General features: G+C 43.4%; 1 protein-coding gene across 1 annotated transcript in view; it reads right to left on the minus strand.

The window, feature by feature from the left end:
• thsd7ba (thrombospondin, type I, domain containing 7Ba) overlaps positions 1–26,785 on the minus strand; it is a 527,193-nt gene that overhangs the window by 172,589 nt on the left and 327,819 nt on the right. The window contains exons 11-12 of the mRNA XM_037539668.1: positions 11,216–11,407; positions 8,742–8,973 (exon numbers count right to left, since the gene is read on the minus strand). Of these exons, the coding sequence (XP_037395565.1) occupies positions 8,742–8,973; positions 11,216–11,407 (424 nt within the window). The remainder of the gene's footprint in view (positions 1–8,741; positions 8,974–11,215; positions 11,408–26,785) is intronic.

Here is a 26,785-nt window from a genome sequence, read left to right on the forward strand (position 1 = left end):
CCAAACCACAGCAAATACCACCAAACCACACTACAAACTGCCAAACCACAGCAAATACCACCAAACCACACTACAAACTGCCAAACCATAGCAAATACCACCAAACCATACTACAATCTGCCAAACCACAGCAAATATCACCAAACCATACTACAAACTGCCAAACCATAGCAAATACCACCAAACCATACTACAAACTGCCAAACCACAGCAAATACCATCAAACCACACCACAAACTGCCAAACCACAGCAAATACCACCAAACCACACCACAAACTGCCAAACCATAGCAAATACCACCAAACCATACTACAAACTGTCAAACCATAGCAAATACCACCAAACCACACCACAAACTGCCAAACCATAGCAAATACCACCAAACCATACCACAATCTGCCAAACCACAGCAAATACCATCAAACCATACTACAAACTGCCAAACCATAGCAAATACCACCGAACCATAACACAAACTGCCAAACCATAGGAAATACCACCAAACCACACCACAAACTGCCAAACCACAGCAAATACCACCAAACCATACTACAAACTGCCAAACCATAGCAAATACCACCAAACCATACTACAAACTGCCAAACCATAGCAAATACCACCAAACCATACTACAAACTGCCAAACCATAGCAAATACCACCAAACCATACTACAAACTGCCAAACCACAGCAAATACCACCAAACCATACTACAAACTGTCAAACCATAGCACATACCACCAAACCATACTACAAACTGCCAAACCACAGCAAATACCACCAAACCATACTACAAACTGCCAAACCATAGCAAATACCACCAAACCATACCACAAACTGCCAAACCATAGCAAATACCACCAAACCACACCACAAACTGCCAAACCATAGCAAATACCACCAAACCATACTACAAACTGCCAAACCATAGCAAATACCACCAAACCATACTACAAACTGCCAAACCATAGCAAATACCACCAAACCATACTACAAACTGCCAAACCATAGCAAATACCACCAAACCATACTACAAACTGCCAAACCATAGCAAATACCACCAAACCATACTACAAACTGCCAAACCACAGCAAATACCACCAAACCATACTACAAACTGCCAAACCATAGCAAATACCACCAAACCATACTACAAACTGCCAAACCATAGCAAATACCACCAAACCACACCACAAACTGCCAAACCATAGCAAATACCACCAAACCATACTACAAACTGCCAAACCATAGCAAATACCACCAAACCATACTACAAACTGCCAAACCATAGCAAATACCACCAAACCATACTACAAACTGCCAAACCACAGCAAATACCACCAAACCACACCACAAACTGCCAAACCATAGCAAATACCACCAAACCATACTACAAACTGCCAAACCATAGCAAATACCACCAAACCATACTACAAACTGCCAAACCATAGCAAATACCACCAAACCACACCACAAACTGCCAAACCATAGCAAATACCACCAAACCACACCACAAACTGCCAAACCATAGCAAATACCACCAAACCATACTATAAACTGCCAAACCATAGCAAATACCACCAAACCACACCACAAATTGCCAAACCATAGCAAATACCACCAAACCACACCACAAACTGCCAAACCATAGCAAATACCACCAAACCATACTACAAACTGCCAAACCATAGCAAATACCACCAAACCACACCACAAACTGCCAAACCATAGCAAATACCACCAAACCATACTACAAACTGCCAAACCATAGCAAATACCACCAAACCACACCACAAACTGCCAAACCATAGCAAATACCACCAAACCACACCACAAACTGCCAAACCATAGCAAATACCACCAAACCATACTACAAACTGCCAAACCATAGCAAATACCACCAAACCATACTACAAACTGCCAAACCATAGCAAATACCACCAAACCATACTACAAACTGCCAAACCATAGCAAATACCACCAAACCACACTACAAACTGCCAAACCATAGCAAATACCACCAAACCACACTACAAACTGCCAAACCACAGCAAATACCACCAAACCATACCACAAACTGCCAAACCATAGCAAATACCACCAAACCATACTACAAACTGCCAAACCATAGCAAATACCACCAAACCATACTACAAACTGCCAAACCATAGCAAATACCACCAAACCATACTACACACTGCCAAACCATAGCAAATACCACCAAACCACACCACAAACTGCCAAACCACAGCAAATACCACCAAACCATACTACAAACTGCCAAACCATAGCAAATACCACCAAACCATACTACAAACTGCCAAACCATAGCAAATACCACCAAACCACACCACAAACTGCCAAACCATAGCAAATACCACCAAACCACACTACAAACTGCCAAACCACAGCAAATACCACCAAACCATACTACAAACTGCCAAACCATAGCAAATACCACCAAACCACACCACAAACTGCCAAACCATAGCAAATACCACCAAACCACACTACAAACTGCCAAACCACAGCAAATACCACCAAACCATACTACAAACTGCCAAACCATAGCAAATACCACCAAACCACACCACAAACTGCCAAACCATAGCAAATACCACCAAACCATACTACAAACTGCCAAACCACAGCAAATACCACCAAACCATACTACAAACTGCCAAACCACAGCAAATACCACCAAACCCCACCACAAACTGCCAAACCATAGCAAATACCACCAAACCACACCACAAACTGCCAAACCATAGCAAATACCATCAAACCACACCACAAACTGCCAAACCATAGCAAATACCACCAAACCACACCACAAACTGCCAAACCATAGCAAATACCACCAAACCATACTACAAACTGCCAAACCATAGCAAATACCACCAAACCATACTACAAACTGCCAAACCATAGCAAATATCACCAAACCATACTACAAACTGCCAAACCATAGCAAATACCACCAAACCATACTACAAACTGCCAAACCATAGCAAATACCACCAAACCATACTACAAACTGCCAAACCATAGCAAATACCACCAAACCACACCACAAACTGCCAAACCATAGCAAATACCACCAAACCATACTACAAACTGCCAAACCACAGCAAATACCATCAAACCACACCACAAACTGCCAAACCATAGCAAATACCACCAAACCACACCACAAACTGCCAAACCACAGCAAATACCACCAAACCACACTACAAACTGCCAAACCACAGCAAATACCACCAAACCACACCACAAACTGCCAAACCATAGCAAATACCACCAAACCATACTACAAACTGCCAAACCACAGCAAATACCACCAAACCCCACCACAAACTGCCAAACCATAGCAAATACCACCAAACCACACCACAAACTGCCAAACCATAGCAAATACCATCAAACCACACCACAAACTGCCAAACCATAGCAAATACCACCAAACCATACTACAAACTGCCAAACCATAGCAAATACCACCAAACCATACTACAAACTGCCAAACCACAGCAAATACCACCAAACCATACTACAAACTGCCAAACCATAGCAAATACCACCAAACCACACCACAAACTGCCAAACCATAGCAAATACCACCAAACCATACTACAAACTGCCAAACCATAGCAAATACCACCAAACCACACCACAAACTGCCAAACCATAGCAAATACCACCAAACCATACTACAAACTGCCAAACCATAGCAAATACCACCAAACCATACTACAAACTGCCAAACCATAGCAAATATCACCAAACCATACTACAAACTGCCAAACCATAGCAAATACCACCAAACCATACTACAAACTGCCAAACCATAGCAAATACCACCAAACCATACTACAAACTGCCAAACCACAGCAAATACCACCAAACCACACCACAAACTGCCAAACCACAGCAAATACCACCAAACCATACTACAAACTGCCAAACCATAGCAAATACCACCAAACCATACTACAAACTGCCAAACCATAGCAAATACCACCAAACCACACCACAAACTGCCAAACCATAGCAAATACCACCAAACCATACTACAAACTGCCAAACCATAGCAAATACCACCAAACCATACCACAAACTGCCAAACCATAGCAAATACCACCAAACCACACCACAAACTGCCAAACCATAGCAAATACCACCAAACCACACCACAAACTGCCAAACCATAGCAAATACCACCAAACCATACTACAAACTGCCAAACCATAGCAAATACCACCAAACCATACTACAAACTGCCAAACCATAGCAAATACCACCAAACCATACTACAAACTGCCAAACCATAGCAAATACCACCAAACCATACTACAAACTGCCAAACCATAGCAAATACCACCAAACCACACCACAAACTGCCAAACCATAGCAAATACCACCAAACCATACTACAAACTGCCAAACCATAGCAAATACCACCAAACCACACCACAAACTGCCAAACCACAGCAAATACCATCAAACCACACCACAAACTGCCAAACCATAGCAAATACCACCAAACCATACTACAAACTGCCAAACCATAGCAAATACCACCAAACCATACTACAAACTGCCAAACCATAGCAAATACCACCAAACCACACCACAAACTGCCAAACCATAGCAAATACCACCAAACCACACCACAAACTGCCAAACCACAGCAAATACCACCAAACCATACTACAAACTGCCAAACCATAGCAAATACCATCAAACCACACCACAAACTGCCAAACCATAGCAAATACCACCAAACCACACCACAAACTGCCAAACCATAGCAAATACCACCAAACCATACTACAAACTGCCAAACCATAGCAAATACCACCAAACCACACCACAAACTGCCAAACCATAGCAAATACCACCAAACCATACCACAAACTGCCAAACCATAGCAAATACCACCAAACCACACCACAAACTGCCAAACCATAGCAAATACCACCAAACCATACTACAAACTGCCAAACCATAGCAAATACCACCAAACCACACTACAAACTGCCAAACCATAGCAAATACCACCAAACCATACTACAAACTGCCAAACCATAGCAAATACCACCAAACCACACCACAAACTGCCAAACCATAGCAAATACCACCAAACCATACTACAAACTGCCAAACCATAGCAAATACCACCAAACCACACCACAAACTGCCAAACCATAGCAAATACCACCAAACCACACCACAAACTGCCAAACCACAGCAAATACCACCAAACCACACCACAAACTGCCAAACCACAGCAAATACCACCAAACCATACTACAAACTGCCAAACCATAGCAAATACCACCAAACCATACTACAAACTGCCAAACCATAGCAAATACCACCAAACCATACTACAAACTGCCAAACCATAGCAAATACCACCAAACCATACTACAAACTGCCAAACCATAGCAAATACCACCAAACCACACCACAAACTGCCAAACCATAGCAAATACCACCAAACCATACTACAAACTGCCAAACCATAGCAAATACCACCAAACCACACCACAAACTGCCAAACCACAGCAAATACCATCAAACCACACCACAAACTGCCAAACCATAGCAAATACCACCAAACCATACTACAAACTGCCAAACCATAGCAAATACCACCAAACCATACTACAAACTGCCAAACCATAGCAAATACCACCAAACCACACCACAAACTGCCAAACCATAGCAAATACCACCAAACCACACCACAAACTGCCAAACCACAGCAAATACCACCAAACCATACTACAAACTGCCAAACCATAGCAAATACCATCAAACCACACCACAAACTGCCAAACCATAGCAAATACCACCAAACCACACCACAAACTGCCAAACCATAGCAAATACCACCAAACCATACTACAAACTGCCAAACCATAGCAAATACCACCAAACCATACTACAAACTGCCAAACCATAGCAAATACCACCAAACCATACTACAAACTGCCAAACCATAGCAAATACCACCAAACCATACTACAAACTGCCAAACCATAGCAAATACCACCAAACCATACTACAAACTGCCAAACCATAGCAAATACCACCAAACCATACTACAAACTGCCAAACCACACCAAGAACTACCGAACCGAGGCCTCTGAGCAGAACCTCAGGTGTGTTTGTTTTTCAGGTTGAACCAGGCTCTTGTGTTGTGCTTCTACATAACGTAGCTGAACCAGACTAATGGAGAAAAGGTACCACTGATATCGACTGAGAGGATCCACTTTTTATTTCGCAGCAGCTTCTCGGTCAGTATTCACAGCACAGACCCTCATTCACTTGCCAGCAAGCCCCCCGCTACTATACTATCACCAATCGGCCATGGTTTCAGGGCACAGTCAGACAATAGCACCTATTAAAAGGTAGAAGACGTCTGGCGCTGTAGTGGTGGGTCTTTTTAGGGTGAGTAAGGACGGAGCTGAAGAGTCATTAAAGTGGGATCATTATTTGCAATAAACGCATCATTGGGTGAGCGAGTGCAGCGGCAGACGCGTCGTGCTCGGCTGACTTTTATGTCTGAAAATGCGTTTCTGCAAGTGTAAATGCCAACAAGGCCATCAAAAGAAACCCATAAAGCCCAGATGACCCCATAAACCAAAACGCAACTCAGACAAAGCTTAGGAGTCCAGGAACACACCTACACGAACGGCTCAGTCGGACAAACACGGCGTATCCACTCCGTGCTTAATGAAGGATCTGAGCAGAACAGGGTGTTTTATACCGGACTTCAGAGCGTTCAATATCCCCGGGGATGTTTTTCTCCGCCCTGTCAGGACTTATATCTGCAACACCCAGGCCCTCGCTGTAGATTATCCCTTCCTCGCAGAGGCCGTCAAGACTTAAGATCCAGGAGATTTTCTCAAGTGAAGCTACACAGTCCAAACACAGCAGAAAGAAAGAGGAACTCTGCTGAACATCACCGAGACGTGTTAATTTAATTACACATACAGCCAGAGTCCTGCGTACGGATTCATTCCGTCTGGGACCAAACCGCTGTGAGGACAGTGATTCACCAATGAAAATCCTTCTCAGTCCAAGTTAAGGCATAATCTGAAGCTGGGTATCCAGCCAGTGCTCGACGTGTATGTTTACGAGTCTGGCGGCTCATCGTTCACCGTATTTTTATTTTTTCTGCTTTTCCTTGAGATTTCTCGGCACAGCTGTCTGCCTATCAATGACCTGATTAACTATAATGAAGCAGGATATCAATAATCTTCATAAACAAGAAATGTGGAGGCGCCTGAAATACAGCAGCTATTCCAACACAGCCTGGAAAGAAAACCTCGCAGAAAAATACGAGTAACGATGAAAAAAAATGACTAATAAAATCATGTAATCTTGTTTAAAGCACGAGTAAATGTTAAGATTTTTAAAAAGAATTTTAAAATTATTTTTAAAGTATTTTTTTAAATTATTCTATTAATAACTTGAGAAATAAATAACATGAAAATGTAAAAAAGAAATAGATATACCTTGAATAAAATCAATAAAATAAATGTTTAGAATATATATATATATATTAATATATTTTAATAAAAACAAGACAATAGTGTCCTGCTTTAAAAATGTTTTTATGCATTATTGGAAATATATAGCATTTATTTATTAACACAATAATATATAGCTTTACATTTTTCTAACACGTATTTATTTATTTATAAAATATTGTGTTAAGTATTGTGCACAAGTCAGAGACCACCCATAGTTCATATAGTCAGAATAGCCATTAAGAACAAGTTACTCATTTTTTAGCCTCGTTTTTCAAAAACAGAGAAATAACTATGTAACAGAAAATTCCACAGCATTACTCCATAAATCCACTAATTTATTCAAATTCAAATTGTCAATAAAATTCTTAATCAGTGAGATATTACCACATACAATTCAGAGACCACACTCTACTTCATTTCCATTCAAAGCAAATTATTTACCAAATAATGACGAAGCCTCATCAACTAAATCTCCTCTCAGCTGTGTTCAGTGTTCAGTGAGTCCGTCTCTCCCTTCATTCCAGCTTCCGTTCTTCTCAGGAGCCTCACTTTCAGCTCCTCAAAGAACCTGCAGACACGCCTCCAAAGCTCAGTCTGAGAAGCTGGTTGATTTCCTGAACTAATCAAACCCATTCAGTGGTGCTGAGGTCTGGACTCTGGGGTGGTCAGTCCATCATTCAGCTTCTTTGTTTGCTGTGTCCGTCTCCTTTTCTCAGTGAGGTTCTTCTTGATCAGCTACAGGTCCTTTCAGACCCACAGCGCTGAGTGGTCTTCTCACAGTGGAAGGATGGACAGAAACACCTGTGGATGTTTTCAGATCTGAAGCAGCTTGATCTTCTCCTCTCTCAGAGATCAAAGCTTTCAGTGCTGTTTATCTGATGGGGGCAGTTTTGGGGTCGACCAGCTCTTCCAGGTGGTTGTTAGGAGCCCCATCTTCTCTGGAGCTTTTAATCAGTTTTTGAGCTCCTGTTCTGGAAACTCTTCCACTTATTTTCTTTTTGAATTCATGCAAGTGGACTACATTACGTCTAATCTCCTTAGAAACATCTCCTGAACAGTGAATAACTTGCACTTAATGGCTGTTTTGACTTCAACTTAAACAAACGAAGGGTGGTCTCCAACTTCTGCTCAGCTCTGTAGATAAACAAAATGAAATTTCAATGAATGGACAGTGATATTTAAGGACTAGGGTACCTTTTAGGGACGACTGCTCCTGAGTTCGTCTTCATGCAGGTCACTTTGCGTGTTTGTACTCCGACTGTGCAGGTGGACGTTTCATTCCAGTAGCCGCTGCTGTTCACAGCGGTGGCCAAATCCTCGGTGCACGGCCCCCAGGAGGAGGTTTCCCAGTAGAAAATGATACAGGGATGATCATTACAGGATCTCCACTGCTCCAGAGCCGGGGCAGGAGGACAGGCTTTACCTCCTGAGGGAGGGAGAGAGGGAGAGAGAGAGAGAAAAGAGGAAGCAATTAATTCAATTACAGCCTAGAGACTTTTCCATTGAAGCAAAGCCCTCGATTCAATCATTCCCCTTAACCCAGTAAAAATAACACAATAACACGCTGTAATTTCATATTCATTATTCCTGCACTCTTTATAATTACAGGCCCTAAATAACAGTGATGTAATTTATAGCTAATAGCTTGTTGATACTTATATAATTGCTAAATATATATTTAACAGGGGTGGATTTAGTGATTGTGGGGTTCTAGGTAAGCGCCTAGCACCTGAAGCGTGCCCTGGAGCTGAGGCTCCTGAGCGGCTGTTTACACTGCACGAAAAGGTGTCTCAGCAAATCTTCTTAAATCTAGTCTATACATCAAATATTCCTCGTTTTGAGATTTTTGTAAGAATAGTGTTCTTATTTCTGAACTTATGCTTTCAGTAAAACAAGCGTAATTACCTGCTAATATAGTGAAATCATTTGATACAAAGTAGCACAGAACTAAAGTAATGAATAATGACAGAAGGGAGAAGGACTAATTCTGTTACAGTCTGAAATTGTGCTAGATGCATATACACACACACACACACACACACACACACACACACACACACACACACACACACACACAAGCCACTTTATGAGGTAAAACGTACTCAGAATTCTCAAACTCTTAACTTTCCAGCTTGACCTAGATCAGGGGTCTTTAATTAAGATTTAATAAGGTCCAGTTAGAGAAAATTTCCAGGTCCAGAACATCATGACGTCTAACCTGCACCGTGACTCGGTGCCATATGCTGTTTACTGAAGTCCAGTTCAGTCAGATTTCAACATTTACTGAACATAGAAGGACCATCTTTGGTGCTATATTGGGCCATGTTCTTTACTACAGAACCCTTACAGAACCATCATTTTCAAGGGTGTACAGTCAGGGTTCCTTCAAAAGTGGACTGATCACTGATAAGTAGAAGTATTAGCACCGGGAGTTCTTTTCACGACTAAACTCAGCACGTCTGTAATGAATGATGTAAAAGGCTGTGACCTGCAGGGTGGGATTTATTTATGCCTCTACGTTTTCTATAATTAAAACCGATTCCAACACCAGCTGCCCTTGAAGTCAATGACATTGTATTGACATTCAGCTCCGTTAAGTGGCCCACAATGCACAATAATGAATCCTGCACAGATTGCGTGAATATTAATAAGGGATTGTGTGACTAATAAGGTTCGGCGGACTGCATGGAGAATACGAGGCTGGAACAAATTTCCATTTTTCAGCACTGGGGGACCATGGGAAATGAAAAAGAGAGAGCGTGAGGGGGGATGGGTAAGCGATAGTGGTGGGAGGAGTTTTTATACTGAGATATATTTTAATGTTCATTGTGCAGTTCATGCAGATTAACTGTATTTGACTCCATCACTAAAAAAATGTTGGTTTAACTTTACAAAAGTAACATTTAAGTAACGTGAGTGTGGGTGGGTGGGCGGGTGAGTGCGGGTGGGTGGATGATTGGGTGATTGAGGGTGGTTGGGTGGTTGGGTGATTGAGGGTGGTTGGGTGATTGAGGGTGGGTAGGTGGTTGGGTGATTGAGGGTGGGTAGGTGGTTGGGTGATTGAGGGTGGTTGGGTGATTGGGTGATTGAGGGTGGTTGGGTGGTTGGGTGATTGAGGGTGGGTAGGTGGTTGGGTGATTGAGGGTGGTTGGGTGGTTGGGTGATTGAGGGTGGTTGGGTGATTGGGTGATTGAGGGTGGGTAGGTGGTTGGGTGGTTGGGTGATTGGGTGATTGAGGGTGGGTGGTTGGGTGATTGAGGGTGGGTAGGTGGTTGGGTGATTGGGTGATTGAGGGTGGGTAGGTGGTTGGGTGATTGGGTGATTGAGGGTGGGTGGTTGGGTGATTGAGGGTGGGTAGGTGGTTGGGTGATTGGGTGATTGAGGGTGGGTAGGTGGTTGGGTGATTGGGTGATTGAGGGTGGGTAGGTGGTTGGGTGATTGGGTGATTGAGGGTGGGTAGGTGGTTGGGTGATTGGGTGATTGAGGGTGGGTGGTTGGGTGATTGAGGGTGGGTAGGTGGTTGGGTGATTGGGTGATTGAGGGTGGGTGGGAGGCATGGGAGTGAGTGAGTGAGTGAGTGAGTGAGTGAGTGAGTGAGTGAGTGAGTGAGTGAGTGAGCGAGTGAGCGAGTGAGCGAGTGAGCGAGTGAGTGAGTGACAGAGTGTTACCTTCCCCAGGTAAGGCCAGGATGGTTCGCATGCGGCTCTGTCTGCCTTCTGCGTTCTTATTGGTGCAGGAGTGAGAGCAGGAGGACCAATCAGACCAGGAGCTGACCACACAGTCCCCAGGGCAGGCCATCTCACAGGGTACCTCTGAAGGGGGCGGATTCTCTTCACAAAGCTCCGCCTCCACAGGCTCACCTGTACAGAGAACCAACAAGTGGGCCGTTAAAGTCAACCTGACACTAAAACCAGTTTTTAGAAAAACGACAGTGACGCTGACTTTAAAAATGCTGTCTTCAAGCTCTGAATGGACCTTTTTATTACCTTGGCTGTGTTTAATCGCTGTGGATATGGTCATCTGTTTCACTGTGTTTATTGTCTGTCCTGGACTTTAAGCAGCAAACTGACCTGATTAGCAATTAATGATATTTGTCATGCTATGTAATATTCCCTAGTGCACCACGGCATCTCTGTCTTATCAGTATAATAAAAATAATAATTTCATATTCTTCTTGTGTTTTCTTACATCAGGGTTCTCTCGCTATAACAACAAAACCTATATACGTCTATATAATTGCTGTCTGAACAAAACCTTGTATTATAATAATAATAATAATAATAATAATAATAATAATAATAAGTCAAAATTTATAATAAGCAGTCAAATCCTGTTTTTTTCCCACAGAAGATCCAAAGGAAAAGCAAAATATAGATGGCAATAGGCAAAGACGATAAAACCATAGAAAGACGATAAAACCATAGAAACGAACTGGACGGAAGTGGTTAAAATAACACAGTAAGGCAGTGAAGTTGAGGCAGAAGAGCAGCGCCGGGTGAAGAGGTAAGTTTTCAGTGCGTTTTAAAGAGGAGATGGATGAGCAGTCGCAAATGTGTTGGGACAAGGAGATCCAGAGCTTAGTGGCCGTAGCGCTAAAGGACCTGCGACCCCAAGAGGACCTTGTAATCTGGGGGACGACCAACAACCCAGAGCCAGAAGACCGGAGTTTAAGTGAAGGGATGTAAGGATGAAGGAGCTGAGCTCATATGGAGGTGCCAGACCATGCAGAGCCTTCAAGGTAGTGAGAAATATCTAGTATTGAATACTCGTAGTAATGAGCAGCCAATGAAACCCGTACAAGACGGGACCTGTCTGAAAAAATAAAACATGGCATACAAAGGTTTAGGCAGCCCTGTCGAGATAAGCGAGTAAAAAATGACCTGATGTCCAAAAAAGCATGAAGAGGACACATTCCTTTATGACTTAAAGCAAGATTACATTTTATTTCTATCTTTTTTAGTTTGAAAATAAAAAGGGCCTTAAGCAAAAGCCTGAGCGTGCTGAGTGGTCAGGACTCCTTTGACGTCACAGCTTGACGTGTCACAGCTTGTAAGTGCTTGTTGTAGCCAGTCAAGAGTCTTCGGTTCTTGTTAGGGGGATTTTCTTCCCAGTCATCCAGTTCTGGAAAATGCTTGTCCATCTAGAATGCACGGTTCTTTTGAGGTCTATCCACAGCATTCTGATGATTTAGGTCAGCAAACTTGAAAACATGTGAGGGTCATGGCAAAACCTTCAGCTTGAGGTACTTCATTGTGGATTTTAATGTGTGTTTAGGATCATTATCCTGTTGTGGAAGCCATCCCCCTTTCAGCTTCAGCACACACACACACACACACACACACACACACACACACACACACACACACACACACACACATTTTTTTTTTAGCATTTTGGAGATACAAGGTTCTGTCCAGTGAGGTTACATATACACGGTGGTGGTGTGTTGGTGTGCATTGCGCTGGTGAGAGTGGATCAGCACCCTGTGGCCCATGATGAAGGACTAGAGGATGACCAACACAAACTGTGCAGCAGCAGATGAGCTGTCGTCTCTGACTTTACATCTACAAGGTGGACCGACAAGGTAGGAGTGTCTAATAGAGTGGACAGTGAGTGGACACAGCGTTTAAAAACTCCAGCAGCACTGCTGTGTCTGATCCACTCAGACCAGCACAACACACACTAACACACCACCACCACGTCAGTGTTACTGCAGTGCTGAGAATGACCCACCACCCAAACAGTACCTGCTCTGTGAGGGTCCATGGGGGTCCTGACCACTGAAGAACAGGGTAACAGAGTATCAGAGAAACAGATGGACTACAGTCTGTAACTGTAGAACTACAGAGTGGAGCTATACAGTAAGTGGAGCTGATAAACTGGACAGTGAGCGTAGAAACAAGGAGGTGGACATAATGAAGTGGCCAGTCAGTGTTTATGACTTTTGTACTCGTTGGCTGGAACATGCAGACACTGCTGCTCTCGCTGGACTTGCTTGTTTGGTGCTGTTTAGAACCTTTTTTCAAAAATGGTTCTGAGGTTCTATATAGAAACATATGCAACACACACTCCATCAATCTGAAGAACTATTTCGCCATGCGCAGAACCATTTAAGCGAGCAAATGGTGTTCTTGGGTCTCTATAGAACTCTTTTCTTTACTAAAGAACCCTTCATGACTTATATTACTGCATTAAAACTGAACATTGGAAAGGTGATTATATATATATATATATAAATAGTCTTTTTAATTTCATATTTATTTTCTGTATTTAAGCATTACAAGGGGGCTACGCACCTTAGATCTTCACCCACCTTCGCCCCCCCTGTGTAGATGTGATTTCACAATAAATGCGATTTGCTAAAGAACCCTTAAAGATCCATCTTTCTTAGGACAGCTTTCCATACTGATTACTGAATAATTTATGGTCATTACTGAATAATGGGAGACTAATAACCGAATAATAAGCCACGAGTTCAGGAGGTTAATAACGTCTCACTGCTTACAAGCTTGTTTTTGCCGCTCCTGATGATGCCGGTGATTTTATAGCTGTTATTATCTTCTGATGGACTGTCATTAAATCTTCCCTCAGTCAGACCTTTTAGTCGAGTCAAGCTCTGAGCCACGGTGCTCCATTTCAAAACAACACATCCAAGATATCTGGACACACATTAACCTGGACACTCCAGCCAAAATGGAAATACGCTGTAAACATGCTGACTGTGCATCCGCACTGAGAGTAGAGGTTTTTGATTTAAATGCTGAGAACACTTCAGTGGTGGGGTGAAATTTTGGGATATATATTCCTGATAAATACACAAATCATTACTGACGTTAAAACTTCACTGTCCACTGTCCACTGTTCTACAGTTACAGACTGTAGTCCATCTGTTTCTCTGATACTCTGTTACCCTGTTCTTCAGTGGTCAGGACCCCCATGGACCCTCACAGAGCAGGTACTATTTGGGTGGTGGGTCATTCTCAGCACTGCAGTAACACTGACGTGGTGGTGGTGGTGTGTTAGTGTGTGTTGTGCTGGTGCGAGTGGATCAGACACAGCAGTGCTGCTGGAGTTTTTAAACGCCTCAGTGTCGCTGCTGGACTGAGAACAGTCCACCAACCAAAAATATCCAGCCGACAGCGTCCTGTGACCACTGATGAAGGACTAGAGGATGACCAGCACAAACTGTGCAGCAGCAGATGAGCTGTCGTCTCTGACTTTACATCTACAAGGTGGACCGACAAGGTAGGAGTGTCTAATAGAGTGGACAGTGAGTGGACACAGTGTTTAAAAACTCCAGCAGCACTGCTGTGTCTGATCCACTCGTACCAGCACAACACACACTAACACTCCACCACCACATCAGTGTTACTGCAGTGCTGAGATTGACCCTCTACCCAAGTAGTACCTGCTCTCTGGAGATGTGTAGGTACTTTAAAGTGGTTACACACACACAGACACTTAAAGTTTAAAAGGTTAAACGCTATTTTCTTCCATTTACTCATCGCAAAACCTCTTTAATATTCACTCGACGACCCAATTATTTCTTAACTAGTATTACAGCGCAAAACAAAACACCTTCACTGATGGGATATGAATCACAAAGCATTACAATTGTCAGACATTTCAAACCAGCGGTGGAAAGACGTTAAAACACAGAACGAATATTCAGAAAAGTCTTCAACTTTAAAAGCGCAGAGTCTCTGAGCTGCTTTCATCTCGTTAATGGGCCTCTGATGATGCCAGAGCGCTTTTTCATCTGCAAACGAGAGCTCCGCAGCTCAAATTCATTTCCCTTTTTTTGTTATTCCATCAGCAGAAACAGCAAACGCGAGGACGGGGGATATCAATTCGGATTTGAAAATGACGAGCAAAGCAGCCGTGAACAAAAGCACTGTAATGATTTCCTAGCGCTGATTGTCAGAGCGCTGCCTGATCAGGAGAACCAACACGACGCGGCTTTCACAGCCTGTCGATCTGTCGGCGTGTTGAGTCTATTCACGTCAGTGCAATTCATAACGGAGCTGCTGCTGCAACTAAACCAGAAAGAGCCCGATTCACCACAAACGGCACAGCAGATCCTCGTTAGCCAGAAGAATGAGCGTGAAAAACACGTCCACGCCACCGCCAGAGTCACAGGGTTTACACCGCGGCGTCAAACACCAGGCACAAAGGCCCTGATGAGGGCGGTCAGCACCAGCCACGGGCTTCACCCTCGCCATAACCAGCCCCAACACAACACCCACAAGCCTTTAAACTAACAAGCAGGGACATTAGCAACAACGATAATTGCTTTTTAGGAGGGTGTGCACCGACCATGAGCCTCCCTGCATGACCGCTCGCATGGCCACGCCTCCTGAGCTCAGCCAGTCACTACAGTATACTGACTTTATTAGACATGGAGAGAAAACAGAGCAACACAGACGCCTAAAATACTGAGAGAGAGGGAGAAAGAGAGAGGGAGCAAAAGAAGGAGAGGGTGAAGGAGAGAACAAGAGAGAAAGGAAAATAAGAAGCAGAGAGAAGGAGAGAGTGAGGAGTGAGAGGAATGGAGTTAGAGAATGAACGAAAGATTAGACAGCAAGAGTGAGGGCATGAAATACAAATAAAATGAGAGGAAAAGAGAGAGATGGGGATGTGAGAGAGAGAGAGAGAGAGAGAGAGAGAGAGAGAGGGAGAGAGAGAAAGAGAAAAAGATGGGGATGTGAGAGAGAGATAATGATAGAGAGATAGATAGATAGCGATGGAGAGATAGGGAGAGATAGCAACAGAAAGAGATAGCAATAGACAGAGAGAGAGAGAGAGAGAGAGAGAGACAGAGACAGAGACAGAGAGAGAAAGAGCAAGATAATGATAGAAAGAGAAAGAAAAAGAAAAGACGAGGGAGAGACAGAGAAAGGAAGTGAAAGTGATAGAGATGAAAAGAAAGGAAAAATTAACAGAGAGGGGAGAAATAAAAATAGAGGAGAAGGAGCGAGAGGAGTAGAGAGAGAGCAAAAAAAAGAGCAGGGGAAAGAAAGAGTGACAAAAGAATAAGAGAAAGTAAAATAAGAAGCAGAGAGAAGGAGAAAAAGAGAAGGAGAGAGTGTGAGAGAGTACGAATGAGTGACTGAAATAAAGATTAGAGAGAGAGAGAAAGACACTAAAAATGAGGGTGAGATAGACAGAGAAAGAGTAAAAAGAGCAAGAGTGAGAAAGTGAAAGATAGAGGGGAAGGGAAAGAAAAGAGGAGAGAAAGAAAGGAAGAGATGGGGAGGGAGGGAAGGAGGGAGGGAAAGGGAGAGAGTGAGAGAGAGAGAGAGACCGTGGGGGGGTGGAGGTCTACAGAGGGGTCCTCTCTCATTTCATGCATGAAAGAGAAATATTAATCCTCCATTCAGTTCTATGGGATTACACCAAACTCACTTTAAAAGATGAGCCTTAAAAAGAGCCTGTCTGAGAAAAGAGCCCTCATATTACGGCAGAACCGCAGCGCCGTGTGGCACATCAATTACCCCAGACAGAGAAACAGTCAAAACACTGCTAACACCTTCAGAGCTGTGACAAGGTGTCACCACCACGGCTTCAACCAAACCTCCCGCAGATACCACAGTGGGGGGGCCCTAATCAGCTCATTACAATCTGGCTGTGGATGAGAATCCAGCCTGTCTGGAGGTCAAGAGAGACTTCATCCAATGAAGCATGGTGAATTTCTTTCTCAGGGAAGAAGCTTATGGGGCGTTTGGGCAGTTCTTCAGTTCTGGGGCAGGTTCTGGTGGAGATCCCTCACTCCAGAGAACGTAGCTCCACAGCCCAAAGCTGGGTGGCTTTAGGGAAATTACAGACGCCAACATTTTGGTTGGCAGCACCGAGTTCATTCAGCACTGCTGTGGCTGTTTATAATGAGATGAAGCCATAACTGGTCCAGCAAAGACAGTAAAACACATTTTTGAACACTTTTAAATCTCATTTTTAAAGTAATACTAACTGATGTATTTGAGTGTATCAGGGCAGTCGTGGGCTGGAGGTCAGATAACCGGCCCTGTGACCGGAGGTCACCGGTTCAATCCCCAGAGCCAACAGTACGTGACTGAGGCGTCCTTGAGCAAGACACCTAACCCCCAACTGCTCCCTGGGTGCTGTGGATAGGGCTGCCCACCGCTCCGGGCAAGTGTGCTCACTGCCCCCTAGTGTGTGTGTGTGCTCACTAGAGTGATTGTGGCGTTTCACTGCACGGATGGGTTGAATGCGGCGGTGAAATTTCCCTGTTGTGGGACTAATAAGGGTCTAAATATTGCCTTGATTTTATTTGATTGGTTGCTGTAGTGATAGCAAATGAAAGTTGAGATCTAAACGTCTGAGCTTTCCTACTGTGTTATTAGCACCCCGTCCCAAACCGCACACTAGCTCACTAAGTAGTTTGTAAAAATAGTGTATATCCCATTAGAACTGCACTCATTATTGCAGTAGGTGAAGTACACTACTGTGTGGTTTGGGACGCGGCGTTAGATCAATGATGCGATCAACAGCTGCTCTGCTGAGCTGCTCGTTAGCTGCTCATTAAACACCTCCAAGAGAAAGTTTGAGGGGTTTTGGATTAAGGAGCTTTTATTTCAGGCAAATTAATGCATTTAATGAGGTAAATTGACGCATTTAATGAGGTAAACTGATGAGCAAAAGGACAACCCCTGCTGGTTTGTATGATGGCAGTTCAACGTGTAGCAGTTTAAGCTTTCATGTAGCAATAATTGTTATTCTGCTCCTGAATGGCCTCGTAATTCAGAGGATCTGACAAATTTCAAAGGAAAAACCTCAGCATGGCAAAAAATATCGCTTTGTTTACATCAATCTCAGACATTACCAAGCCTTAAAGACAGAAGCACAGCTGAAAGATATTTAGCTGACTGGACAGCTGGACAGTTGGATGATCCTCAGTTCTGGCTTAAAGAGATAGTTTGGAGTCAAAAACATGCCCTGAAACATGTTACATAGATAACACAGTATCAGCCATGAAGCCTGAACTTTGCCTGTGTTTTTGTTTTTTTATCACAGCTTTCGGGGCGTCACAGCCAGAACACTTCATTTAATATAATTCATATCCGAATACTTGCATTTTAACAACATCGGCTGCTAGAATACTGCATCAACCAGGTACTGCATTACATTGCCGTTGGTATTTTGTCAGGTAAAGTTCTTAAATAGTCAATAAATCTGATATGTCTGAGGTTGAGATTGCGGTACGCTTAACTTTAGATGATTTAATTTATTGTTACACGTCTGAAATCATTTTATTGAGGAAATATTGGCAGATGATTGTACCTGTTGTAAGAAATGCCCTTGAAACCAGCAAAATTGACCTAAAATCAGTAGAAAATGTCTAGAAATAAGCTATAGTCGTATAATCAGTGCACAACCAACACCATCTAAAAATGGGAGGTATTAGATAAATCAGCTAGATTTGATTTTGTATTCTGTTTCGTATTTATTGCAAGTCGTTTGTATTTATTGCACTGAATTGTCTGCACTGTGTGGACTGTATGGTTTTGCACCTGTTCTTGTGTTCCTGTGTTGGTCCTGGAGGTCCTGTGTGTTTATACTTGAGCTGAAATGACAAAACCTCTGGAACTTGAACTCATTACTTTGTTAGCTATGTCGGCCTAGCAGCTCCCGTGTTAAATAAATAAATAAATAAATAAACAAGCATTCAGAAACCAAACCTGTCTTGGTGCATCGGACCGACCGCATTCATTGAAAGGGAGGAAACTGTGGAAACTGCATTTCTAGGAAACCATTCCAGCCTCATCCAGCGTTACTGAGAAATCCCGCTCTGCGAAAACAAAGCCCCCAGGTCAGTTCCAGATGGTGTGTACTGACAAGATGGGCGGCCCCCTGAGTGTCCGGCTAAACTAACAGCACACAGCAGTAGAACGGTTCGATGTACGTTTGCCCCTGGCTGAGGCGTTTATTGAAGGAAAAGAAGGAAGAAAGACGGAGCGAAAGAGAGGGAGATGCTCTTTGTCCACTCCTCACACACATCAGAGCAGTTTGTATATAAAAAAAAAAGAAAAAAGAGAGAAAGAAAAAGAACAACAAAAGCTTTCAGAAAGCTGCTGTAGCCTGAGGGGGAGTGGGAGTGGGAAATGTGTAAAATAACAACAAAAAAAAAGAAAATCCAGCATACTTTGATCGGCTGCGAGAGACAAGAGTGAGGAACTTAAATTGCTGGTCAATTCACTTTAACAAAGGGCTAAAAGAAGTCATTCTCCTTCCAGGGATAATGCATGAGCTTATGTAATATCAGGAGCACTCTTGAATAAGACCGCCTGTTTTTAAGAGGAATAAAGGAAAAAGCACAAAGCCGGAGCTTTATATAATAGATCTGCACCACAGGTCACGCATTAAGCAACATGTGACGCCTTACCTATCTCCCGAATCAATTCGCTCTCCCGGCAATTGGAATAATTGTAACAGTTTGGAAATTACACTTTGTGCCGATGAGAACGTGCTAAAAATGTGCATGTAGATTGAAGAAATTAACCTTAACAGCCCACTCGGCTGATAAAAAGTGGCGGAAAGGCCTCAGTCTTCCTAGCAGAAGTCGCCCGGGCTCAGCCGCATCCATAAAACTGAGCAGCGAATGAATAAATGAGCAGCTTTACGATCAGCTCTCGAAGCCCCATATCTCTGGCAATTTTGCTTGACATAAAATACAAACCTTTCTACTGAAAGGCCTTATAAATCTGAGCGTAGACACGCGTGCTGCAGCGAGACAGAGGAAGGGAGAGCTTTTATCTCCATGCATACTGGATGCGCTTGTAATCTGGCTGAACAACATTAATAAAAGATTAAAGAAGCCACAGTGAAGTTGCCTCCAGTGGCTGGGCATCTACACCATAGAGGACTTGGATACTGCCGGGACCAAACCACCTCACAGTCGGGCCAGACGCTGTTCAGGTGTCTAAGACAATGATATTAGGTGAATTAGATAATCAGGAGCTTCTTTATTTGTAAAGACAATTTTGCCACAATAACGTGAAAGAACTGTTTGATCAGAAGTACAAATCTGTGGCCTCTGTGGCCAAGAGAGATTTATTTGCGCAATTTATTCAGACAGATTACAGAAATATCTTAACTCTGAAATCTGTTTATTCAAAGTACGGACTGAATTCAATACAGTAGCTGTTCCAGAATAAGAGTTCCCAACTGCATAATCTCATCATTAACTCAGATCAGAAAAAAACAGCGTCACACAAACATCCTAACTAGACTAAACCTCCTAAATCCTGTCCTAACTTTAGGATGAACCCCAGCAGGGTCCTGACTCCTGTTTAAGGCCCGTTTCTCTGGTTCTGAGGCGGCTGAGTCAGGCAGCATAGTTCACTACCAGCATAATGAGCTCCATTTATTCCTACTGTAAAACGCGGCTTTCACTGGGAGATGTTTTTCTCTTCTAACTCTGCGTTTAAAACATCTCAGACGCTGCCGACTCGAACTCCACCGCCCCTCTGATCACCTTCCTGTGTTAATGTAGATTATGATATAATATTAGTGATGGTGGTGAACACTGAGGAGGCGGAGCTGAACATATGCCTGTTTATTAGGAGGAGGAACGTTAGTGCGCTCGGCTAAAGCTTTTAGGAAATGGAGACTGAAACTGGAGCGCGGCGACGCTCTGATAAACAGCAGGGGGCGCTCTCACAGTGTTCTCAACTTACAGCTTATCACACTTTAGTTCTGTTTGACAGTAAGAGCAGCTGTTTGGCTCACTAACGATGATTTTATGTATTTAGTTTACAGCTGTGCACGTATAGTTGTTTGGTACAGTATGTTAAGATTTCCTAACTTGAGATAAGATGCTGTCAGATAAGATTCCTAAATTAAGCTCAGATTTGCTTCTGTAATGCAAATTTCTGAAAAAATTTGATCTAGATCCGTCAGATCCTAAGACAAAACGAAGGGAAATTATGTAATACCGCCTCAGTTATATAAGTAGTAATACCGGTGAATTTTTGTAAGTCGCCAACGCAACATCACCTTATTCGCCCTCTGTTTGATTCACAAACTGTGTGTGATTTGTCCACTAATCTTTAGCTTGTGGCCTGGCTTGGCTTGACAACTAAGATGCTCGGCTGTGTCCCCATAACTAGAACTTAAGCATCAGTTTGTCTTCTACTTGTCACATATAGTGCTAGCTTCTCCAAAAACACATCAGCCTGGATGATGGCCCATCAGAGCTTCTTCTCAAAACACTCAGAACCTCAGCTCTTGAATGAAGCACTGACACTCTCTGTACTCTGTTCACTTTTCCAAAATGGAAAACAGACAGATTTCACCACTTGCCTGTTTTGTGAGGAGAAAAGGACATCTTCTGGCACTTGAAGATGTTCTCGACAATTATACATTTTCCGTGAATTTAGAGTTCGATATATAAGAGCGTTAGAGCACTTAATATGATTTTGCTCACCAGCAGCAAAGTTTGCGACCAAAGATGCTCAACATTAAGCGTGAGAGATGCTGGACCAAAACCTGGGCTGCAAGGCCATGTGGTTAAAAATCCACCAATAGAAGATGAAGTGCCTACCAGTGGCACTCGAGATCGTGAAAAAGAAACGCAGACGCTAATGAACAACCCAAGCAAAATGATTTACTTTGTTATTTTGTCACCTCAGCATCCTGCGGCCGCCTTTCAGGAAAGCTAATGACCCGTTCCTTGTTCACAGCCCTTTAGGCTGTGTATTTAGTGCTCCTTTGTTATGATGAGCTTTGCATGGTTTTGTTTGCTTTGTTTTCATCATAGATTATTAAACAGAGCAACGATATTCCAGTAATAAATTCATTCTCTCCATGTTTTGGGCATTATAGAAAACAATGCTAATGAAATGAACAAATTAACACAGCCTGCACTTGCAAGGCCGCCCTACAAGTATCAATACCACCTGTTGCAGCAACGCAGGAGCCTCTGCCATCCTCTGTAAATCAGTCTCCACTATAAATGCCATGGCCAAGCTTAATTGCAAGGATTTGCTGCTGCAGTGCTCACATTATTCAACATAATGCAGCCCTCTTTACAACTGAGGCTCGACTCTGATTGAGCGTGCCGAGGAATGGGCTGCTGCTGTTTGGGAACAACAGAGATTGGAAACATGGAAGCGTTTGACCATTCCACAAAGGGCAGGAAATATGGTGAGCACTTACTCAGGCTAACTCAATGCAATCACCCAGCTGCTGATTAGGCACTCTTCTTCTGCACCCTAGCAGCCAGTAGTGGGTGGAATGAGACAGTCTTCATTACCGTTTATCGCAGGGGCTTTCGTGAGGAAACCGAGTTGGCTTGAAGAGATGTCTCTCCGCCTTTGGATCAACTCATGTCCTGTTCCATCTAGCGAGACACTTTCTTTTGTGAAGATGGCACTGGGCATACGACCAACTGCAACATATAGAAGCAGGCAAAACTAATCACACCCGAGGTGCAGCAGAGGTGGCTTCTGTCTGAGTGTTGTTTATGCTGCAGGGGCTCAGGTCATGTGTGCCAGTTGCAAAGCTTGCCTTGAGAGGAGAAGATGTCTTTTAGCTCCTAAGGTGAGTTTTTTTTTCTCATTATCTGCAGTGACAGTTGCTTTTCCTATCCCCCTTCCTCATGGTTAGATTCCAACATTACACATCGTTCAGGTCTAATTGGCTCTGTTGTGACTGTAAACATCATGCATATGGCCACAGCCCTCCACTAGGTTAAACACCCCTTGGCTCTGGGAGGGTCCAGGAACCAATGACCACCTAAAATGGCCAGGATGAATATCAGGTGATGCCGCAAGGATTGACCAATGCAACCTGTGTTCCAATTTACGTCAACTCAACTAGACATTCGTCATCATTTCGCGCTGCTGAGACTCAGAAACATTTCGGATGATGTTTCTGTTCAAGAATTCGAAGAAACTTATCGCAGCCGCTCCTCGTTTGAAGAGGTTTCGGACGAAATGGCCAAACACGGCCGGAGGAGACCGAGGCTGCAGCGTCAGAGAATAGTTTAAAGAATCCGAGGACATGAACCAAAGAAGTGGCCGTGGCCGAATAACGCGCCCTTTTTACTGCCCGAACTCGACCACGCTGGGAGTGATGAGTCCAGCTGTCCACCACTAGAATTAATAATTAATAATCGCTCCTGTGATGCTGGTGAAGACAAACTGAAGCTCTGGGAGCGACAGGCGTTCACTGGCCATCATGACTGTTACCTCTGGATGAGCACGTCAGGTGAAGCTCTGCTCTTTTGTGCATGTGGGTCGGTTCAGGAGCTGATCTGTTCAGACTGATGTCGCCTACAGGTCACATTTAAAAGATGGTGTGAACAGGCAAACACAAAAACCGGCTTTGGGGAGAAAATGAGATTTGGGCCACTTTTACCTGCTGTGGAAATGCAGCCTTTGTTTCTTTTGTTTAGTTACTTTTTCATCATTACTAGATTTATTATTTTGGCGAATGCTTGTCCCTAAAGACAAGTTCAACTTGTTTGAGCTTTTGAAGACAATAAATCTATGATTTTCTGGTTTAAATGAGAAATCTACTCTCATTCTCTGTTACGGCCTGACCCCAGACCGGCTCGGACACCACACGACTTAAAATCTCAACAGTTTCTTCAAAATCTTAACGGTTCTAAAATGGAGAGCGCCACAAACGTAACATCAGTTTGTCACAGATTTTCTTGTCGTGAAGCTCAAACTAGACAACAAGCGAAAAAAATGATTTCACATAAGTCTGGGCTTCAAATAAGAACTCTAACTCCCAGATCTCCTCAGATCACATGACACAAGCAAAGCTAAACTCACAGGACCTGTTTGTGCTTTTATGCACAGTGAAAGCTGGGGGTTAAAACGGGGCAGAGAAACACTGATACAGTTAAAGCTGGAGAAATATTTCACAACAAACTGCAGCTGAACTGAAAACAAAGACGCCTGGATGAACATTAAACGTGATATCGTCTCTTATCTGCCAGTGTTTTACACACAGCTCCTCTGTCTCCGCTCTGCTGTTCATGCACGTCTCTTCACCCTTCTCTCGTCTTTTCTAGCTCTCTGATTGACTCTCTCACTCTACAGGACTAGTGAACGCTTTGAGTCATGAATATAAATGTTTAATAATATTGGAGGGTCTCCGATCACATCAGAGGGCTAAAGATTCTCTCATTTCTCCACTCACGCTACCAGATCATCCACACTGCCTGTCGCTTCCGATCAAACCTTCAAAACCGAGATTGTGAAAGTCTCAATCTCGGTTGGGTGAAAACCAGCTTAAGGTACATGCTAGGTCAAGGTAATGTGTGCATGGAGAAGTGGGAGGTCCAGGCACTGCATTAGGTACTTCAGCCGTGTGGGTGCACTTCTAACTGTCCTCCTTGAAAGGTATGATCTCACTGGTCCTCTGACCACCATCCAGAAGGCAATCACCAACCTAAAGTTATTAGGAAGATCCCTTAAGGAGGATATGGCAGAGGTGGGATGGATGTAAGAAGATAGTCCAGCAAAACTGTATCCATTTGCTTTCGGTTGTTGACAGGAACTATAACGTCAACTGTTGCTCAATACAAGGTCGGCAGAGAATCTGTAAAATCTGGGATTCAACACAGGCGAACCTTGATGACATCGGACAGTCGGATACAGAATTTAGCCAAAATTGGCTGCCGTCATGCTATACATCTCGAGCAGCATGCGATAGATACGCAGATCACTTTATTAATCACAGAGGGGAAATGATCTATTACAGCAGCACAAAGTACACACACACACACACACACACACACACGTTGTGTAAGCTACTTATCCCTCTGGATAGAACAAAGTATAGTAAAGAGAAAAACACGAGCAAAGAATTGCCATGTGCTACTATAGAGATGCATGAATAAAAGTGAAGATATTTAATAAAATATATTTAAAACAACCAAGAAATATAAATGTGCAAAACAAGAATAAATAGCTAAAATTGCAGGAATATTATTCAGGTGACAATGCAGTGGCGCATGTCACATCCAGTGAATGAACCGAGAGACTAAACTCTGTAAACAATAACATACATGTTAAATAGTTGTGCTAGTAAAAGGCTGGACCCCCTTTTACCTTCAGAACTGCCTTAATTCTTCGTGTCAGACTTTCAACAAGGTGTTGGAAACGTTCCTCAGAGATTCTGGTTGGTTATTTGAGTTCCTGCTGTCTTTCTATCATCTGGAACCAGTCTGCCCATTCTCCTCTGACCTCTCACATCAACAAGGCATTTTCGTCCACACAACTGACCGCTCACTGGATACTTCCTCTTTTTCGGACCGTTCTCTGTGAACCCTAGAGATGGTTGTGCGTGAAAATCCCAGTAGATCAGCAGTTTCTGAAATACTCAGACCAGCCCGTCTGGCACCAACAACCACGCCACGTTCAAAGTCCCTTAAATCCCCTTTCTTCCCCGTTCTGATGCTCGGCCTGCACTTCAGCAAGTCGTCTTGACCACCTCTACATGCCTAAATGCAGTGAGTTGCGGCCGTGTGATTGGCTGATCAGCTGTTTGTGTTAACAAGCAACTGAACAGGTACCTAATAAAGTGGCAGGGGAGTGTATATGGAAGTATAACCATAGTGGCAGCGCACAGTGATGAGTAGAGATAGAATTTCCAGCTAGTGCCCAGTAAGCCTGTCCTGTCAGTGTACAGTGACATCGCTCTGGGTACAAACCATCTCCTGTACCGTTCCTCAGTACAGTAGAGCTGAATGAGTCTGTTGCTGAAGGTGCTCCTCCATCTGACCAGTAGGTCATACAGCGGGTGTGATGTCTCGTCCAGGATAACAGAGAGTTTATTGAGTGACCGGTAAACACAGCCTGCTGTTATTTCACAGTTTGCAGCAGACTTAAGAGATGGAGCTGTGAATCAGAGGTGAGGATAGGGCATGTAGACAGAGTCAAAGTGTTTGCAGACCTGAGCAAAAAAGAGAGATTTACTTCAGCAGGTTAAGAGGACAATAGAGCATCGCTGTGCCCTGAAAACGGAAACTGCTTGGCCACTGAATGCGTCCCCTTCTGCGGAACTGAGTGAAATCATAAACATGAAGCTGGATCCTTGTATCAAGCAGAGCCTTAGTTTCCTCAGACCCAGACAAATCATTTGCAGCATGTATTTGATGGGATTACATTAAATTTGAGGCTCCACTGATGGCCAGTTATTCTCAATCCCAGACTCAGGGATCCTCATGTTGCAAAGGACAGATTTTTCTCATCTTATACCTGCCT

The sequence above is a fragment of the Pygocentrus nattereri genome, chromosome 6 (genome assembly GCF_015220715.1).
Source record: "Pygocentrus nattereri isolate fPygNat1 chromosome 6, fPygNat1.pri, whole genome shotgun sequence".
Lineage (NCBI taxonomy): Eukaryota > Metazoa > Chordata > Actinopteri > Characiformes > Serrasalmidae > Pygocentrus > Pygocentrus nattereri.